The sequence below is a fragment of the Panthera tigris genome, chromosome F3, assembly GCF_018350195.1.
Source record: "Panthera tigris isolate Pti1 chromosome F3, P.tigris_Pti1_mat1.1, whole genome shotgun sequence".
Classification (NCBI taxonomy): domain Eukaryota; kingdom Metazoa; phylum Chordata; class Mammalia; order Carnivora; family Felidae; genus Panthera; species Panthera tigris.
Window position 1 is genome coordinate 24,547,191 of NC_056678.1, and position 19,078 is coordinate 24,566,268.

Consider the following 19,078-nt stretch of genomic DNA (forward strand, 5'->3'; position numbering starts at 1 on the left):
CTCTGTAATTAGCACTGAGATAAACTTTAGAATTTTTACCCACCACCAATCCCCCCAGCAGCTTGTCTCTGTGAGACCAACCAAGGTCATTCATCAAGTACAGGGAGAACATTTCTTCAACAAGGGGACTGCAGAATCAGAATCTAACTTGTTCCCTGGAATCAAGTCAGTACTCACTGTCAGTTTCCACTTCTTGCTTGTGAAACTGCTCCAGAAGATTTTGCGCTCTTCTCTCCGGATCGGAGCCTGGCATCATCCGTTTGAGATAATCCAGCAGTTTCTGTAAGCAAGGGAAGTGAGGGGGTTCTCGGAAGTCCTCTGCACACTGGTCAAGCCAGGCCCTCAGGATCGAGGCGATTGCACTGAGAAAGAGAAATGGAGAGTCACTGCACCCAACTGGATGTGGGGACTCAAAACGAGACCCGGATACCATACCTCACAAAACCAGGGGTCAACAGAGAATTCACCCAAAAGTTCCTGGCAATGTCAATGAAGTTAAAGCACTTGAAGACAAGCTGACAATTATTATTATTTTATCTTATTTATCTTATTATTTTATAATAAATAAATATTATTTATCTTATTAAGTGGTGGTTGTAGAGCTGGGGAAAGACTGATTAAGTTCCAAAAAAAGACAGGACCAAAAACTTTGGAAAAACTCATACGGGGTGGGGGGTGGGGAAGACACACATAAGGAGATTTAGTGAGTCCTGAAGCAACTTCAAAGCAATCTGTGCACAAGGAGATTATGTGTTTCCAGTTCTGGATTCACTCATATCAGAAACCACAAAATCAACTGTACTAACATTTTAGGAAATAACTGACAGTAGGCCTGAAATCCGTCTAATGACAGGAAGTGCCTAGGTTTGGAAAAGATAACAGCATTAATTTAATTTTACAAAGATTACCAGGGTTTCAGCATAAGTACCCCAAAAATGTGCCCCCCCTAATTATCCTTTTGCTTTTCAAATTATAAGAGAAGAATATGTAGGAGAAAGAGTACCTAATAGAGAAGTAGGTCTTTGAAAGGTAAGGGACAAAACCTTGAGAAGCAAAGCCACTGTGAAGGCGATTTCCTCTGATGGTTCAGCAGAGAATATTTTAGGCAAGACAAGGGTCAGGGCACAAAAAGAGACAGGGCCGTGACGTGTGCACACCCCCTCCCCCACCCCCACCATGGTACTAAGAACACGCGTGTGCTGTCTTAGGTTAGGGGCAGCCCCACATCCACTGGAAAAGACAAACAGCTGACTGGCGAAAAGGATAAAAAGTTTTGAGTGCTATCATTTTGCGCTTCATGTTCAAAGAGGACGTGCTGGGCTGGACGCACTCATGATGGCTGGAGATGACAGGGGCTATAAATTAATCAATCCATGTTTTATTGACAGTGATGTGATACTTCATTTTAGCTAACGACACAACTGACCAAAATTCTTCGGCTGATTAAAAAAAAAAAAGGCTTAGCGCCTCTTTAAATTATCATCTAAGTATACTTCAAACAAATTGTTCACTTAGTTCACAACCTGTAAAGAGACTACCAGGATGGTAGTGAACCTGCAGGCTGGGCTTTCACTAAATGCCACACATCCCAAATTCCTACCATGAAGCCGGACTACAATACAGGCATACGGACAACCAAAGCCAATTCAATGCTTACCCTTTGGAGGTGAAGTGCAAACAGAAGAAAAATAAATTTACTAATTGTTTTCACTGCTGTGTATATCATTGCTTTACTAACAAGGACATGAGGGCCTTTGGAACTATAATATTTACATGCGTATGTTGGAAATAGGTAACATAAAACCACAGAAATAATTAAAATATTCTCTAAATCTTTAGTCCAGATTAAATAAAAAGCCGAACAAAAGTTTCACTCCCTCCCAAAAGATTCGAGGAAATTAATATGGGACCTGGGATTTAATGAAAACATAAGCAAAATGAAATTAATGGAGTCTCCTCAGTGGGCCTTCAATCCTCAGTTTACCTGCAAAATCACGTGTTATGTATGAATGCTTGTGTCCCCCCATTCATATGTTGAAACACTCACGCCCCCCAAAATTGATGGACTTCTACTTTTTAAGAGCCCACACATTGCATTATTTCTCCTTTCTTCACACACACACACACACACACACACACACACACACACACACAACCATATGATGAACTGAAGAAGAAAATGATGAAGTAGCATTCTAACACTTCCTTTTTATAAGGAACAAGATGTTTTCCATGAATAATTTCTCTTCTTCCCTGACAAGCGCTGAGCCCAGAACTGGGGTAGGCACACTGGTGGGGGAACAGGCTGGAACATAGGACAACCTGACATTTGCTTTCATCAGGTTGAGTCCTACATATAGTTTTGTAATTCTCGAAAGAAGCATGAATTGATCTGATTAGTATAACTACTCATTTAATATTTAATATTTCGGTGAGAGAATACTCTTCCAATGACACTGATAGAAAAAACAGACATGGAGGGATGAGAATTCACATCAACCAATAAAAATGAAAAAGAACACCCACCCAACAACGAGACCAGCAACACAATGACCCTAGTGACTCCTCAGTTGCATAACTTAAAAGAAAAGCCAGGCAGAAATCCAGAATCACAGGGAAAAGACACATAGTAAAAGATATTAACTTTTACTCCTTGGCCTCCCATAAGTATTAGTTTTCAAGTTACAAAACTGATTATTTATTGCAAAAAAGTAAATATTACAAATGTATACAGACGAAAACAGCAAAATATCACTTCCCTTCGTTTTCCATTTCTGTGACCCATTCCACAATCCCATTTCCATGACCACCTATTAACAGTCTGGAGTATATCCTTCTAGTCTTTTCAGTGGATATGTATATATACTTAAATAGATATACTGTGCATAGACCAGCCAACATGGATTTTTGTTCCCACTGAATGGTATGAAACAGACACCACTCCATTCACTGCCTCCAGATCTACCTTACTGTTTCCCACTGCGTGGACACACCATAATTAATAGAAGGATTCTTCTACTAGTATACAAATGTTTATGTTATTTTCGTGTTCTCACAATCACAAACAATTACAAAAGGTGTATCCTTGTTCGCATCTCCGTGTACTTCTGCATCTCTACAGGACACATCATTTAGCGCTTACTTCCACGGAAAGTGCGGCCTCGGAAGGTCTGCAGGAGTCCTGAAAAGGGACCTGAATCCAGATTGGACTCGCCTTTAGGTGCACATTCTGTCCTCCTCAGTCTGACGTTTTTAACTAGCTCTGCTGAGCTATTCGTTCCACCCTTTGTGACAGTGCCCTTCCCACAGCTTAGCCTAAGAGGACTGTGGAAGTTACTACAAACCCAGACCCTGACTTGGCTAGAAAAAGTATTTTCACAGAAAAGAGGAGTGAAGGGGGAAGGAGGAAGAAGGAAGAGAAGAAGGGAAAGATACACACAAACAGCACAATACAACACGGGGCAGACCCCTGACCTCCTATCGTCAGGCCAATTATCAGCATGCCAGAAAGGGAAGTTTTCTGGAAAGTCCTGGACATGTGCCCGAAGCTCACAGTAGCTTTATGTTTACTACTCCTGGGAAGAAAACTTCCCGCTCTTGATAGACTATAAAGCAGATAAAATGTGAAACATCTGAGATTTCAAAAAGGAAAGCAACATCACAAAATCATGGCAGCCAACAGGATTACTGGCCAATGCCTTTCCAACTTACCCTTCCTGGCTCCACTCCCAAAGTCTGGCTTACATAGCAACCAGAACTGATTACTGGGCAAAATGTAAAAAACCTCAATACTGAAGGGAAATCTAATTTAAAATCACAAACTTACAGGAAAGGTATGACTGTTAAGCTAGAGAAGCTACTTGGTTCTGTACCAGAACAAGAAAGAAGGCTGGAGAAGGAAAACCCAATTCCCATCCAGCTGTGCCACCTGTGAACAAAGGGAGGTGGGGAGTCACTCAACTCCACTGACCCCTACCTAGAGAAGAGATAGAATACCTGCCTTCATCTACCTGACACTGATCAGCTGTGACTTCACAGGACATAATGTCAAGAAGGACGTTTCAAGAGACCCAAAGAGAAATGTAACTTTTAGGCGTCTTAAAACTACTTGCCATAAATCACAAAAGGAAGGGACTGAAAAAGGTAAAAATGGCTCAGTGAAAATCAGCACGTATGGAAATCCCTCAAAGAATCTGCCACCCAAACAGAAAGGATGACATGAAATACAAACTGTGCGACAACACGTGTGGCTTCAGGCCTGCTATTGCAAACAGATACACACACAGGCCCGCACACACATGCACACACGCACACACACGCCCACCACCTAAGGCATTCTCCTCAGGACAAATCAATTCAGGGACATCAAACTCTAATACAAACTGCAAGACATGCTTCTTGAAAGACTTGTGAAGACTGAAGAAGTACTTTCTGAAACCAAACGGAAAGATTTCGATTGTGACATAATGTAAACTCAGTAAGGAGGAAAGGCAGTACATGACCTCCTTCTCCAAAGTAATCTTTAATGGGTTACAGAGCAAAACCCCTCAGTCCCAAGTAAGCATGCTGGGTGGGTGGCCATGGGGCAAGGAGCCCAAACCTGACAGCTGAGGGGACAACCAGGATTGCCTTTTCTACCTCAGGCGTTCTTGGCAACCTTGTTCACCCTATCACAATGGTCTATAAGGAACAGGGAGACGTGCTCAGACATCAATGTGTGGAATGGACTGACACAGCTTCTAAGACTTGTACTTCTAAGGAAACAGGCCCTTGGGGAGAATTAATTCACTAATTAAATTAATATTTTTTGAGTGCCCTTTATCTTCCATACTCATAAAAACTGTGTATGTGATGAATGTCACAAGAGGGATTCCAAAGAAGGATTTAGGAAACAATGTTTAGCTGAGATCTTAGGTAAGAGTTAGTGGAGTAAAGACTCTGGGCCAATAGCATAAGCAAAGATCCTGAGGTAAGAGAGGGCAAAACACTTTCAAGGGATATAGAGTAGACCAATTTAAAGAATAGGAAGAGAAGAGAGGGTTCCTGGACTCTTGTTTGTTGGGAGATTTTTGAGTCCTGATTCAATTTCTGGTTATGAGTCTGTTCAAATTTTCTATTTCCTCCTATTTTACTTTTGGTAGTTTATATGTTTCTAGGAATTTACCCATTTCTTCCAGATTGCCCAATTTGTTGGTGTATTACTGCTCAGACTATTCTCTTATTATTGTTATTTCTGCATTATTGGTTGTGATCCCTCCTCTTTCCTTCATGATTTTATTTATTTGGGTCCTTTCCTTTTTCTTTTCAATAAATCTGGCTAAGGGTTTATCAATTTTGTCAATTCTTTCAAAGAACCAACTCCTGGTTTCACTGATCTGTTCCACTGTTGTGGTTTTTTTTTTTTTTTTTAATATCATTGATTTCTGCTCTAATCTTTATTATTTCCCTTCTTCTGCTAGCTTTGGGCTTTATTTGCTGTTCTTTTTCCAGCTTCTTTAGGTGTAAGGTTCGATTGTATATTTGAGACATTTCTTCCTTCTTTAGGAAGGTCTGGAGCAATCTCTATACTTTCCTCTTACGACCACCTTTGCTGTATCCCAAAGGTTTTGGACTGTCGTGTTTTCATTTTCATTGGCTTCAATGCACTTTACTTCCTCTTTAATTTCTTGGTTAATCCATTCATTCTTTAGTAGGGTGTTCTCTAATCTCGAAGTGTTTGTGGAAGAGAGGGGAGGAATGGAACACTCATTTGATTTCTTAGCCAAACAGAAATCACACTTCGTAACACCTGGTTGGAAAATACTAGACAGATGCCTTAGCTGAGAGGTACAAGGAAAAAGTACAGAACTGACGGCCACCATGGGGACCTTCAGGCATGCAATGCAGTAAGAGGGCTGACTGTCTAGGCTGCTAGTATGCTCAAACCACAGATATTTAAATACATATAGGGATTTGAATGCATATGTATTAAATCATATTAAAATCCCACTGGTAGTAAAATATTCTACAATTGGTAAAAGGCTTAATGAGAAATTTTCAAAATATGAAGTCATCTCTCCCATGATGTATAAGCTCCTAGCCAAGAAATAGGATTACTATGACAAAAAGAATAACTTTGTCCATTTAGAGTTCTTTCCTCTCCCCAGAAGTCTATTTGAGATCATAATTTATTGTTACTTAATAAGATATGGGACCATTTTTTCAAAAGCAGTGAAATGTTTTTCTATGTTAGGATATTCTCCAAAAACCGGATCTTTTCCTAACGCATAAAGAAAAGGTAAGAACATCCATGGGGAGGGTGGGCCTTTGGATCAATGTGGCAGGTGACACTACAAAGCCCTGAGGGAGGGAGCCAATGCACTTTGCCCTTCAGGGGAAGAAAGCAAAGTGACCTTGACACTGACTCTGAGCTAGACCCCTCCACCTTGTTCTAGTCACAGAGCAGATTTTCCTTTTCAGAGAAGGCTGCCCTTTAGAGGCTGCCTCTGAGACCTCTGGCTAGAAGGTTTCCCTGATGAGAAAGAACAAAGGAGGCTACAGAAAATGTGTTTCTCTTTTTTTCTGAAAAAGCCTGGAAAAGATGGAAGCATTACTATCTGGACTTGTCAAGGTCGTCTTGCGATGCTTTCTTGTACATTTCCAGCGTGCGTTTTGGTACAGAGGCTGAGCAGGGATTAGAACACGAGGAGGGTAAGCGAAAGAGGAATTAGGAGTGTCAGGAAAGTAAATGCAAACAGGGCCAGAGTCAGTGCTAAGCATCAGGCAAGCCCATGGCACAGAAGCCAGTGAGGGGCCATGAGGCAGTTACAGAGAAAAAGCTCCAAGGCAAGGGGGAGGGGGAGGAAGACCGTGATAGAAAGGACACACAGAAATACACAGTAAATATGGGTGGGGAAGGACCAAGAATAGGAAGAGACAAGCCTGAAACCAATTAGCCAAAGTCAGGCATGTCGGTCCACTCCTTTATTCCCAAACTAGATGTGCGGGCCCTGATATCTGAAGGCAAATTTATAGAAACTGAAGAGAATTATTGTGCACAGATCTAACTCCAGATCACCAAACCTTATCCAGTGTGTCAGTGACTGCACTCCACTAGAAAAGGAAAAAAACAAACAAACAAAACTAAACTGAAAGGGTTCTGAAGTGCCCGTTGTTCATGAGCAGTACAGCCAATGTGGTAAACAGTCTCTGGAGCGCCTAACTGGGATCCTGGTTCTGTGGCTTACTAGCTGTAACCTAGCCTCTTTGTGCCTCAGCTTCCTCATCTGTAAAATGGGAATAACACATGCCTCCTCGTAGAATTGTTGTGAGGCCAAGCAATAATACATGCAAAGTATTTAGAATAGTTCCTAGGACATAGTAAGTCCTCAAAAAATATTAGCTATTTTCATTATTTTAAAAAAGAAGAAGGGCAGTCTATAAGACCAAGGGCTAAAGCCAAAGGAACTATACATAAGCACCATGTTCTAGTTGATCAAGTTGTTTCCCGCTAGGGTATGAGTTAACAACTCCGATACTGCTATACATGTATAACCGAAAGTGAACAATTAAGTAAATATCTGGCAGATGGTGGAAGCCATTTTTCTCGCTGTCGCAGAGGAAATTTACAAATAAGCAAGGGGAGCAGACTAGAGCGATCTATGTGGTAGCAGGTTAGAACTGAAGGCATCAGCAAGAACTCGTGTTAAACATAATATAGATACAAAATGTTACACATAAATATCTGTATTTACGTAATTGGTAATTTGTGGAAACATAAATCTAGCCCTGTCAGCTGCGAATCTTGGATTCTGATGCCATTCTCCAATGAAAAGAACCACGGCTCCTTAAGAAATGGCTGATTTTAGGTCGGGGGCAGGAAATCTAGAAGATGAGCCTAGGGCATCGTGTAGTGCCAGAAAGTAAGAAGGCCTCAAACAACCAAATAACCCCACAAATGCTACAAGTACATGTCAAAGTGCACGGGAGTCTACCAAAAGAGCTCCCAGTGGCCAAAACAGGAACAATCTGAGCAAGAAATAAACTAGCATCATATTATAACCCAAAGCACAAAAAAAGTATCCACCTACTTCATACTGATCTAGATGATTAAATAAACTAATAAATGGGGGTAACAAACGTCCCACACAGAAGTTTTCCAAATACATTGATTAGATACTTCACCCTAACAGAGGAGGCGCAAAACTCCCCAGTCCTTAATTGAAGGTTGTGCATAGTGACTTCCTTCCAAATAACACAGTACGGGAAGGAAGAGTGTGGAGGGCAGATGCTCTCCATGGAGAAATCTGAGAACTACTACTGCAGCCAGGTAATCAAGGCCAACAATGGTCATAAATCATGCTGACGATGTGTGTCCTTGACATCATGTGATGAGAATGGCATTTTATCTCTGTAAGATTCCTCTCGAAAACTCATAAATCCAGTCTAATTATGAGAAAAAAAGTCCAATAAAGGGGCATCCTACAATACATCTGACCTCAAAACCGTTAAGGTCATCAAAACCCAGAAGAGTCTGAGAAACTGTCATGGCCAAGAGGAGTGAGTCTATGGAGACAAGAGGAGTCTATGGGGATATGACAAACTAAATGGAATATGGTATCCTGAACGGGATCCTGGAACAGAAAGAGGACATCGGTAAAAAGTACGGAAATCTGAATAAACTATGGGCTTCGGTTAACAATGTAGCAATACTGGTTCATTCACTGTAACAAATGTGCTATATTCACGTGAGAATAGTAGGGGGAACTGAGGGAGGTGTATGGGAACTCTACTATCTGCTCGATTTTTACAGAAATCCAAAACTGTTGTGAAAAACATCTTAATTTTAAGAAAAAAACACAAACAGGAGAGTCTGACCTAAGTTCTTAAGAATAACCCATCTCATTTTTATCAACGGGAAGGAAGTAGAGGCCATGGAATGTAGAGGGCAAGGCCGGGCTCTAAATCCCAGCTTTCACTTACTCCCTGTATGACCTTGGGTATGCTACTTAATCTCTCTCTGTCTCAGACTCCTCATCTGTGAGAGAGCGCTAGTAATACATGGAGTTATTATGTGAATATTAAAAGGATATACAGTACTTAACACAGGGACTATTCCTACTCAGCAGTCAATGATCTCTAGCTATTACTATTACAAAGGGACGCTGCCACTCGCCAAAATTGTTCTTCAGGGACCTCAGCAGCTCGTTATTCTCCCATCCCTCATAGTCCAAGAAGGGTGTTTTTATGTTATAGATAGGCCTCTAATGAAAACACTGCTGAGGCATTCTATACTTTTCACCATCAGGATGGCGTTTCCATTGGTAATGAAAGATGCTACAAGGCCCTAAGAACAGGAAGCAGGCACTCAGATTGATGGGCCTGACCAATGTGATCTTCCTTCTTCTTTCCTCACATCCTGCAACCCATCTCCTTCCCCAGGAAGCAAGCCTGACTTCCACATTTCTAACAGCTGTCTGGGGACCTTGCTTAGGGTGTTCATTCAGTAATAAAGCCAGGCAAAACAACACAGGGTACATTACAGTAAATAATCCCAAATCAAGAGATCTCAGGATGCTAACAAGCTAAAACACTAGTCACAGTAGTGATAATATACCTTAGTTCTTTGTGTACTTCTGGCTGCAACCCGGTTACTGTGACAGAAGCATACATGGGGTGAAAAAGCACAAGCACCTGAGATCCTGATGTTCAGTTTGAAATGGCAAGCCCAAGAGCAAAATGGTGAGCAGCCTAGGTCTTGGAGTCCATCGGGCCTGAGTTCAAATACCAGAGTTCATTTAACCAGCTGCTTGGTTTTAGTCAAAATATATAACTTTTTTTTCATGTTTATTTATATTTTGAGAGAGAGAGAGAGAGAGCCAGGAAGGGGCAGAGAGAGAGGGAGAGAGAAGTCCCAAGCAGGTTCCATGCTGTCAGTGCAGAGCCTGATGAGGGGCTCGAACTCACAAACTGTGAGATCACGACCTGAGCCAAAACCAAGAATCAGACGTCTAACCGACTGAGCCACCCAGATGCCCCAAACTTTTCTTTTTTAAAAAATTTTTTTAGAAGTTTTTAAAAAAAAAAATGTTTGTTTATTTTTGAGAGACAGGGAGAGATAGACAGTGAGCAGGAGAGGGGCAGATTGAGAGAGAGAGAGAGAGACAGGGAGACACAGAATCCAAAGCAGGCTCCACGCTCTGAGCTGTCAGCACAGAGCCCAATGCGGGGCTTGAACTCACAGACCATGAGATCATGACCCGAGCTGAAGTCAGACGCTTAACCAACTGAGCCACCCGGGCACCCCCCCAAACTTTTCTGAGGCTTCCACTGACACCTATAAAATGAAGACAACATCTCACAGCATATCTGTGATGGTAAAAGAAGATACAAAGCACCCAGAAGAAGGCCCCACACTAGTTAGCACACCACAAACTGCAGCCAGGGGTGGTGGCCAGGGTGATGAAGGGCAAATCAAGTGACAGAGGTGGCTGGGATGCCTGTTTGCCATTCTCCCACATTTGGAGAACCCCAGGAGATTCTTAGGTGGCTGATTTTTCTTCTTTCTGAACCACTGATTGCCAACGTTCTTTTTTACTCCTTAATTCTTAGAAAACTAGTTTCTACTCCCTTCCCTTAAATGCACAATTTGATTCAAGATTTCAATGACTTTTGAAAGTATGCTTTCTATTTTTCCTTGTCCACTATGGATGTTTTAAAGACAATACCAGGCTCTTTTATACAACATATTATTTCTCCATTCTTTCATTTTACTTTTTAAAAATATCCCTTTCACATTAGAGCCTCTCATTCTTTTCAATTTCAAGTTTTAAATATTATTTTTGCTCTGTTCTTTACCTCTCTTTCTTTGCCCCATTGTTAAAATTGGCACATTAATTTTGGGACAACTGGGTGGCTCAGTTGGTTAAGCATCCAACTTCAGCTCACATCATGAGCTCATGGTTCGTGAGTTCGAGCTCCGCCTTGAGCTCACTGCGGATCCTTTGTCTCCCTCTCTCCCTGCCCATCTCCTGCGTGCATGCGCACGCGTGTGCGTGCACACACACACACACACACACTGCACTCTCTCAAAAATACACATGAAAAAAATTATAATAAAAAATCACCATATTAATTTCAACTGCTTTCTTAGGGTACTTGAATTTACTGCAATGAATATTAGTCGCAAACTCTCTGGGAAGATTTTTTAATACTTTCCACTGTAAAGTTTCTCAGGCATTAAGGAATCACAGCCAGCCTTCTTTAACTCATCTCCCTTTTCTTTAAAGTGTTTCCAATGTCTTGGATTGCTACTATTTATATGACTCTTCACTGGTGACTAAAATCTGGAGTCACTATTTACAACTTCTGGGAAAAGATTACAAGAATGACATTCACATCATCTGAATGTGCAGAAATGAGAGCAGAATGATTTCAACAGTTTAGAGCACTGCTGTGGTAAAGAGGTTGAGAAAACAAAACACAGCACTCCAGAAGGGAAGTGATGAGAGTCAATAAAAGAAAAGGAAACAGAACTATTTCTACATTACAATAGTCATTAAAGAAATTTAAAAAGTGTCATTTCCTAAGGAGTCTTAAACCTCTTTAAATTAAGTATTATAGATATAGATAGATAGATAGATAGATAGACAGACAGACAGACAGACAAAGATAGGTGACACATACCTACATACATATTCTGATTTTAGATCCATTTCAGAGAATGAAGATTCATGGTGTCGAGGTTCTGTAAGGCTAATACCCCTTCTTTACATTCTCTTCACTTCTGAATTCAATGCTGGTAATAAATCTGCACTAGGGAAAGTATCCTTTTCCATCTGGTTCTGATTTTATTATTCTAAATAGACAGCATTTTATTGTGTAAAAGTGTCAGCAGGAAGGAGGAAAAGGGCACAGGTGGGATGAATGTGGGCAGAGATGTTTTCTTCTGTCACAGGAAGTGAGTTTCCTGATTTCCAAATAGTTGCAAGCTTAGGGATTGTAGAAATAAACATGGTATGCTTATTACATACAACAGTCTGGCGCTAACATCAGAAATCACTGTGTGGCAGATTCCAACATCCAGAGGCCTTGGAAGTTGAATTCCTTGCAACTCAAGGAATTCTTGTTTTGGCTGGATAACTCTAAAGGTTCTCGATACTGCACAAAGCCTGAACTGGGCACACTCAGGACTGGAATTAACAAGTGGGAGTCACAGCACAATCTGATACTTTTTGAAATTCATGAAGAATACTACTCAATTGTGATCCAAGGCACTAGGAACCAATCTTTCATCTTGACTGTTCCATCTGTATGTCCACGTTTTCCTTCTTCTAAGTTCTTTTATCCTCCAAAAGGTTGATTTAGAAATACAGGGAAGATGGTTCTCTTGGGATTTTGGGACGCTGTACGAAACGTAAGCCTTGCTCTATGCTTTACATTAAAAATGGAAAACCAAATAATAGTTGAGGGTTTTTCAGTGGTGATTCCCCACCCATACTACACCCCATCTGCAGAACTGAAGGCATTGCCCAAAAACACGATGTTTACTTCTTAGAAAGTTACTGAATTCCCACCGTCTGTTTCCCACCTGAAATCACTAGAAGACAGATTCACAGCAAAGGAAAACAGTAGGCATTATGTCCTGCTCACTGTACCCCACAATACAGTGCTTTAGCTCATCTCTGTACTTAGTATCATCACGACCAGTTATGATGTCATGAGTCATAACAAGCAACTCAAAGAAGCTGTCTATTTTGTTTTTCTATTTCATCAAAGCTGGCTGCACAGCCTCTCTGATCAAAAAAAGCAGTCCGGGGTACCTCTCAAAAGCTCAATATTTGGGCCATATCTCTGTTTCTGATATTCATGTTCATTTTTGAAAAGATGAAGAGAAAGCTAAATAAGTTTTATCCTCGATGTCGTTACACTTGAAAGGGCCTCAGCTTACGTTCCGAGCACTTCATTTTTCAGGTCAAGAAGCTGAAACCGAGGGAGGTGAGGTGACTAGGTCATCTAGAGGGGAAGTGACAGTAATTGATGAGGGACTCAAACCTCAATTCTCCAGACTTCTCACCCAAGGCCCTTCACCTCCTATGAGGCTGGCTTCTGGGCCACCTTGGCATTTGGTTCACCTCAGTACAAGACGGGACACGAATAAAGAAACCCCAGATAAGCATGGTCCTATTTTCACCCAGATCTAGATACTCATAAATAAAGAGGGTTTTCACTTGAGGACCGCAGCCTCATCGCCATATAGCAGGGTTTCCTTCCTACGCACTATGACACTTAGAGGCAGGGCATTCTTTGTTGGAGGGCGGTGCTGTCTTGTGCACCGTAGAACGTTTCACAGAGATCCTGGCCTCTACCCTCCCGATGCCGATAGCATCCCCCACCCACCACCACGTTAAGACAACAAAAACGTCTCCAGATATTTCCAAATATCCTCTGGCAATGCCCACTGAGCATTGCCAGAGACCCAGGTCTCCTACACGTGCATCCAGCATTAGGAAGCCTTCGGTTGTTGCTACATCTCAGGTGCCAGAGCTCTGTGATGATAGAGGAACTTTCAATATGTGACATATGGAAAGAAGGAGATGCTTCCCCGATATTCTCTCAGAAAGACAAAGCAGTGACCCTCTCCAGCCACAGAATGATTAGGAGAAGGGTAACTTTAGAAAAAGCAAAAAGACAACAGTGAAATGAGATGAAAAATAATAAAAGGAGAAGTTGGGAGGGGGAGAGGAAGCAGCCGGGAAGCAGGAGAATGAAAGGAAGAAAGAGGTCAGCAGAGAGAAGGGATTTTAGCATTCCAGCATTTGTAGGACAGAGTGGTCCATTATAAGATAAAGTAGCATATTTTCATCAGGCATAATTTTTTTAAAAAGCAACTCAGTCTGAGGAAAAGGGTCAAGAACTTTCTACCAATTCATTGTGAGGCTTTAGGAAAGGACCATTGTCCCCAGATGATGGACCCCTCAGGGGAGTTCTATGTGAAGCTCTTTGTTAAGGACTCATATGCTTAAAACTGTAAAGCCCTTTAAAACAGCTTATCCTGGAGTCTCCCCCACATCACTGTTCCTGGCATACAATCAAGTTCAAGGAAGTTTTAGAATAGGACTTTAAAATAATGAGCAGAATTCTTCACATCCAGGGTACAAACCAATTTTCTTTAACTTGCTACTTCCCCAGAAACCTATTTAATCTCAAAACACTCCCTGGGAAACAGAAAAGCTCTGGATATTTTTCAGACTGTTACTCTCCTTGGTGGCTAGCTGAATGATAGCTCCAGATCTGACTCAACTCCAAAATCTGTGGATAACGACACACTTATTTCTGCATGTGGTCACAGGTGGAGGGAACATTTGACAAGCTGGCCACTCAATTCTTACAGTATCCCTCCTTTGTTTATGCTTAAAAATATATATAAAAAGGTTCTTTTTTGGGGCGCCTGGATGGCTCAGTCAGTTAAGCAACCGACTTCGGCTCAGGTCATGATCTCGCGGTTCTTGAGTTTGAGCCCCACATCCGGCTCTGTGCTGACAGCGCGGAGCCTGGAGCCTGTTTCAGATTCTGTGTCTCCCTCTCTCTCTGCCCCTCCCCTGCTCAAACTTGCTCTCTCTCTCTCTCTCAAAAATAAAATAAACATTAATTTTTTTTATTTGAAGAGGTTCTTTTAAAAAATTACTATTTCAGTTAAGTTTTCGTGAATAAACAAAATGTACAACGAAACCCCTAATCCTATGACTCTGAAACCTTAAAATGTGCAGAATCACTCAAGGATCTTCCTGAAATGCAGATTCTAATCCAGGTCTGCAGTAAGGCCAGAGATTCTGCATTTCTAGCAAGCTCCCAGGTGGTGCCAATGCTGCTGGCACATGGACCACACTCTAAGTAAGAAGTCTGTACGTCTAAGCCATGTCCCCAGATCACCTATTTGATTGTACTGGTTCCTTCCTACAAAAACTTTTCAGGGCTGTCTACTGCTTAGCAGGGATCGTCCTATTCTCTTGAGAGAATTAACCCCCTTCGCGATAGCTTTGGTTCTACAACTCCCCTCATCCTGGTACAGACACCATCATGAAGCAGCCACACCAGTTCTGTGTTGTTTCCAAAATGTCACATACACTGCGTGTCCCTGATTTGGTCCCACTGTTCCCTCTGCCTAGATGGCCCTACCACCAAAATTTTCACCCTCCTTCAGAGCCTACCTCAAATTGTCACCTCCTCCAAGAAGCCTCCCCAAGCCCTCTAAGAATAAAAGTATGTGTTCCACTTACCACATCTTGCATTGGACGTTCAAAAAACTACACTGGTTTGTCTGGTTTTCTGGAAGGTTATGGCCCATCCAATAAAATAATAAAACTCCCTAACTCAGGACTTAAAAAGATACTCAATTTTCTAAGCTTCACATCTTTGGCTTCTGAAGAAAGGATTCCATCGGTCAATTCTCTGAGGAGTTAAAATATTCCATAGGATTAACCGCCCAAACTTTTGGCTCCAAGAATGAATATTTACTAAGAGTACTTTCAAGCACCCTGGCATACAGCCCATCTACTCAAGAACATCACTCCTATAGTGGCCTGCACCCCTGCATGTTTCTTCAGTGTCTCCCACACTATTCTCATCAGATTAAATTATCACCTAGTGCTAACACACACACACACACACACACACACACACACACAAATGAAAAAAACTCTCCTTTGCTCTAGATCATCCTCCTGCCGATTTCTCTTCTCTTATAGAAAAACTTCTCTGAACTTCTGTCCTCTCTTGACCCACACACACCTCCATCCACGAAAGCTGCACTTGTCAAGGGGACCAAAGACCAACATGTTGCAAACACAGTAGTTGCTCCCCAGGCTCCTCTTGCTTGATATCTGAGCAGTAATGGATATAATTGGTCACAGCAGCACACACCCCCCCCCCCGCCAAAACTCCTTCTTTGCTTGTCTTTTGGACACAACTTCTTCTTTCTTCTCCTTCCCCACTGGCTGCTCTGTTCCAGGCTCCTCTTGCTGGACCCTCTACTTTCCTGACTCTAAATACTGGAGGAAACCAAGGCTCAGTCTCTGGACCTTCCTCTTCTCTATCTGCCCTTTGTTCCCAGGAGGGCACGCCTGGCCTCCTAGCCTTAAACACCAGGTATAAACTGAGGATGCCCAGATTTGTACCTCCAGTCCAGACTTCTCCCAACCATCTAGACTCATCCAACGGTCTCAAAATTAGTATGTCTAAGACGAAATTCTTGACACATGCTCCCCACCATACTGCTCCTCTTTGCCAGTCTTTCTTCTCTCATAAAGCCAAGGTTCTGCTCTATCAGATGCTTACACCACAACCCTTGGAGGCGTCCTGGCCTCTTTTTCTCTCAGATGCCCCGTCCACTTCATCGGTGCAACCTCCTAGAAACACCTTCAAGATCTCTGCAGAAGCTGTTCCTACAAGTCACTCCTGCTTTTACTACTACTATCGCTACTAATAGCACCACCACCACCACCCCACTCCTCTTCCTCCGGAAGTCCATGCTACCAGCAGCCCTTGCTTGGACCCTTGTAAGTGTCCTAACCAGGCTCCTTGCTGCCGCTCTTGCCCCCGTCCACCGCCAGAGTCTATTTTCCACATAGATGCATAAAAACCTTCAGAAATATAAATCAGGCCATAGCCCTGCTCTTCGTAGAACCTCTAAATTCTTATGTTCCTTAGTTCCTTAGAATAAAATTGAACATCCTGCCCGAGGCCTTCAAGTCCCCATGGGGTCTGGGGCCCCCACTACCTTATAGATCTCATCCTCTGGCACCTGCTCTTGCCTCATTCATCTCCCTACCACTTCTCCAACACTGCTCCCGCCTCAGAGCATTTTCCATATTTTCCCTGCCTGGATGTTCACAAAGCCGAGCCCGTACCCCATTCGGGACTCTGCTCCAATGCCACCGGATCAGAAAGTCCACTCCTGGCACCCTCTGTGAATCAAACTCTCCATCAGGATCTAGTCCCCTTTACCCTACTGCATTCTTTTTTGTGTGGATTCCTTGTCCCTCTGCTAAAATACCAACTTCATAAGAGCGGAGACTTACTTATTTTGTTCATAGCTGTTCCCCTTAGCACAGGGCCTGGCACATGGCAGATGCCTGATACATTTTTATTGGATGAATAAACGAATTATCACCGGATGGTCAAAATATAACTATATGATTTTACTCATTACAAGAAAATCCATGACAACATTAGAAAGGAATAAAAAAAAAAACTCTGCTGAATTACATTCTTTTAAGATAATAAGTCTTGACTAAGAGCTTGTAATGCAGAGACAGGCATACTTACTTCCTGATCACCATCTTAGACTCTGATGAACTGGGGCTTTCATCCTCTTCACAGTTTGGGCTTGTCAGGTTTCCATACCTTACGGATCAAAACAAAAATACCCACTCAGTGGGGTTGGAAAGCAACTCTATTCCATTGCAAACACGAGATAACCGTCACACTTTTCAGGAGTAATTACGGAAAGAAATATTTATGCAATAGCATCAAAAACTGATGGTGCTGGGATTTACTTATTGGGCATATGGATACTCTAACCAAAAACAGTGATTTAACAAGGAATTGCACTACTTAAAACTTTCCCTTAATATTTGACATCTCTTTGAAATTCTTCGGAAGAACTTAGGCTTTTCCTCTCAGAGGGAGGGTCAGGTGTCACATTCAGCAAAGACGGTAGGTTCCTTGGGGGCTGGAGACACAGCCCTCTGCTCCATCTACTGAAGGACCTCGTGGCCCTGCCTGTGCCTTGGCCACCTTCACACTCGTACCACCACACGTGCCCCGTAACGACTCCCTGCTATGCTCACGAGTCTGGTCTCCTCGAGGAGAAGTCCTTGAGGAGAAGGGTTACGGAAGTAATTCTGGACCCTCCAGGAAAGGCTGAGAGAAGGGCTGAAGAACGGAATTTTTATGCAACCAGGAGAAGAGCCAGGGAACCAGGGAAGGGGACCCAGGGGGACAACTTTTTAGAAAGTGACAGGTGCTTCACAATTTTTTAATTTGTCTCATTATAAACTCAAAATTTACTAAATAACGAATCAGTCCCTAATTACAGTTAGCTGTCCTTCCCACTCCATATGTAAGCAAGACTCTTTTGTATAAATATATCACATTTTGTTTGGTTCCAAATGTACACTTTAAATTCTTGAGGAGTAGGCTTTTCAGTAACTCACAACAAATGCCCTATTTCTGCAGTTCCTCTCTTCCTCTCAATGAAGAAGCCAGAGATTTCTTGGCATTTCACAAGCTGGTACTCTGTCCCAAAGTTTTGATAAGAGAAATTCTATAATTGGTAGGTTTACATTTTTAAAGAGAACACTTTTGTCCTCTACTAATGGGATTAAAGGCCCCAGTACCCTTATGTTCCTTGTTCCTAGGATTTACAAATCCTTTTAAAAATAAAAGCCCACCATCTGGTTTGACCGAATGCCAGCCCATCTGGTCTCCCTATCACCCTATCCTGGTAGGTTCCAGTCTGCACCCTTAGGCATTGGCCCCCCTCCCCTGCACCTGTTCCTTTCTCGAGCTCATCAGCCTTATGGACTTCTTGGCCTCCTGAACATATTTTCCACAGGCCTCCACCCTCCCTAGCCCTCTTCATTCTGTCTGCACCTGCTATTCAGAGGGCTTCCAGGGCCACCCTTCGCTTTTCCTGAGATAAGAACTTAGATTAAGATGTATTCAGCCCCGTATGAGCAAGGCAGGGATGGGAAATGAGATTTCTCCTAAACAAACAGATTTTTTGGCTCTCTCCGTGGCCACCATCAGAGTGAACCATGTACTCATCTTCTCTCACAACAGACTTTGTGGTTTATTGAAGTAGGAAAGATCAGGGCGGGTGAAGAGCAGGGCTCTGGGACGGCCACCGTAGCTTCCACCTATCTGACGAGAGAGATCCACAAATTCTTCTCCCGCCAGCCCTCAGGGACTAAATGTGGGACTGAATCTTTGTTTTTGTCATATTCTATCTTAGTTCATTAATTCTCTCTGGTTATCTGTGAAATACCACACCTTTTATATTCCAACTGAAGCTACGAGAGACACAAAGGGAAAGATC

At 42.3% G+C, this 19,078-nt stretch overlaps 1 protein-coding gene across 5 annotated transcripts in view; it reads right to left on the reverse strand.

The window, feature by feature from the left end:
- Positions 1-19,078, reverse strand: part of RGL1 (ral guanine nucleotide dissociation stimulator like 1) — a 253,629-nt gene that overhangs the window by 44,805 nt on the left and 189,746 nt on the right. For all 5 annotated transcript variants that reach the window (XM_042975485.1, XM_007096227.3, XM_042975481.1 and 2 more), the window contains 2 exons: positions 17,305-17,382; positions 178-362 (listed from right to left, as the gene is read on the reverse strand). In XM_042975485.1, the coding sequence (XP_042831419.1) occupies positions 178-362; positions 17,305-17,382 (263 nt within the window). The remainder of the gene's footprint in view (positions 1-177; positions 363-17,304; positions 17,383-19,078) is intronic.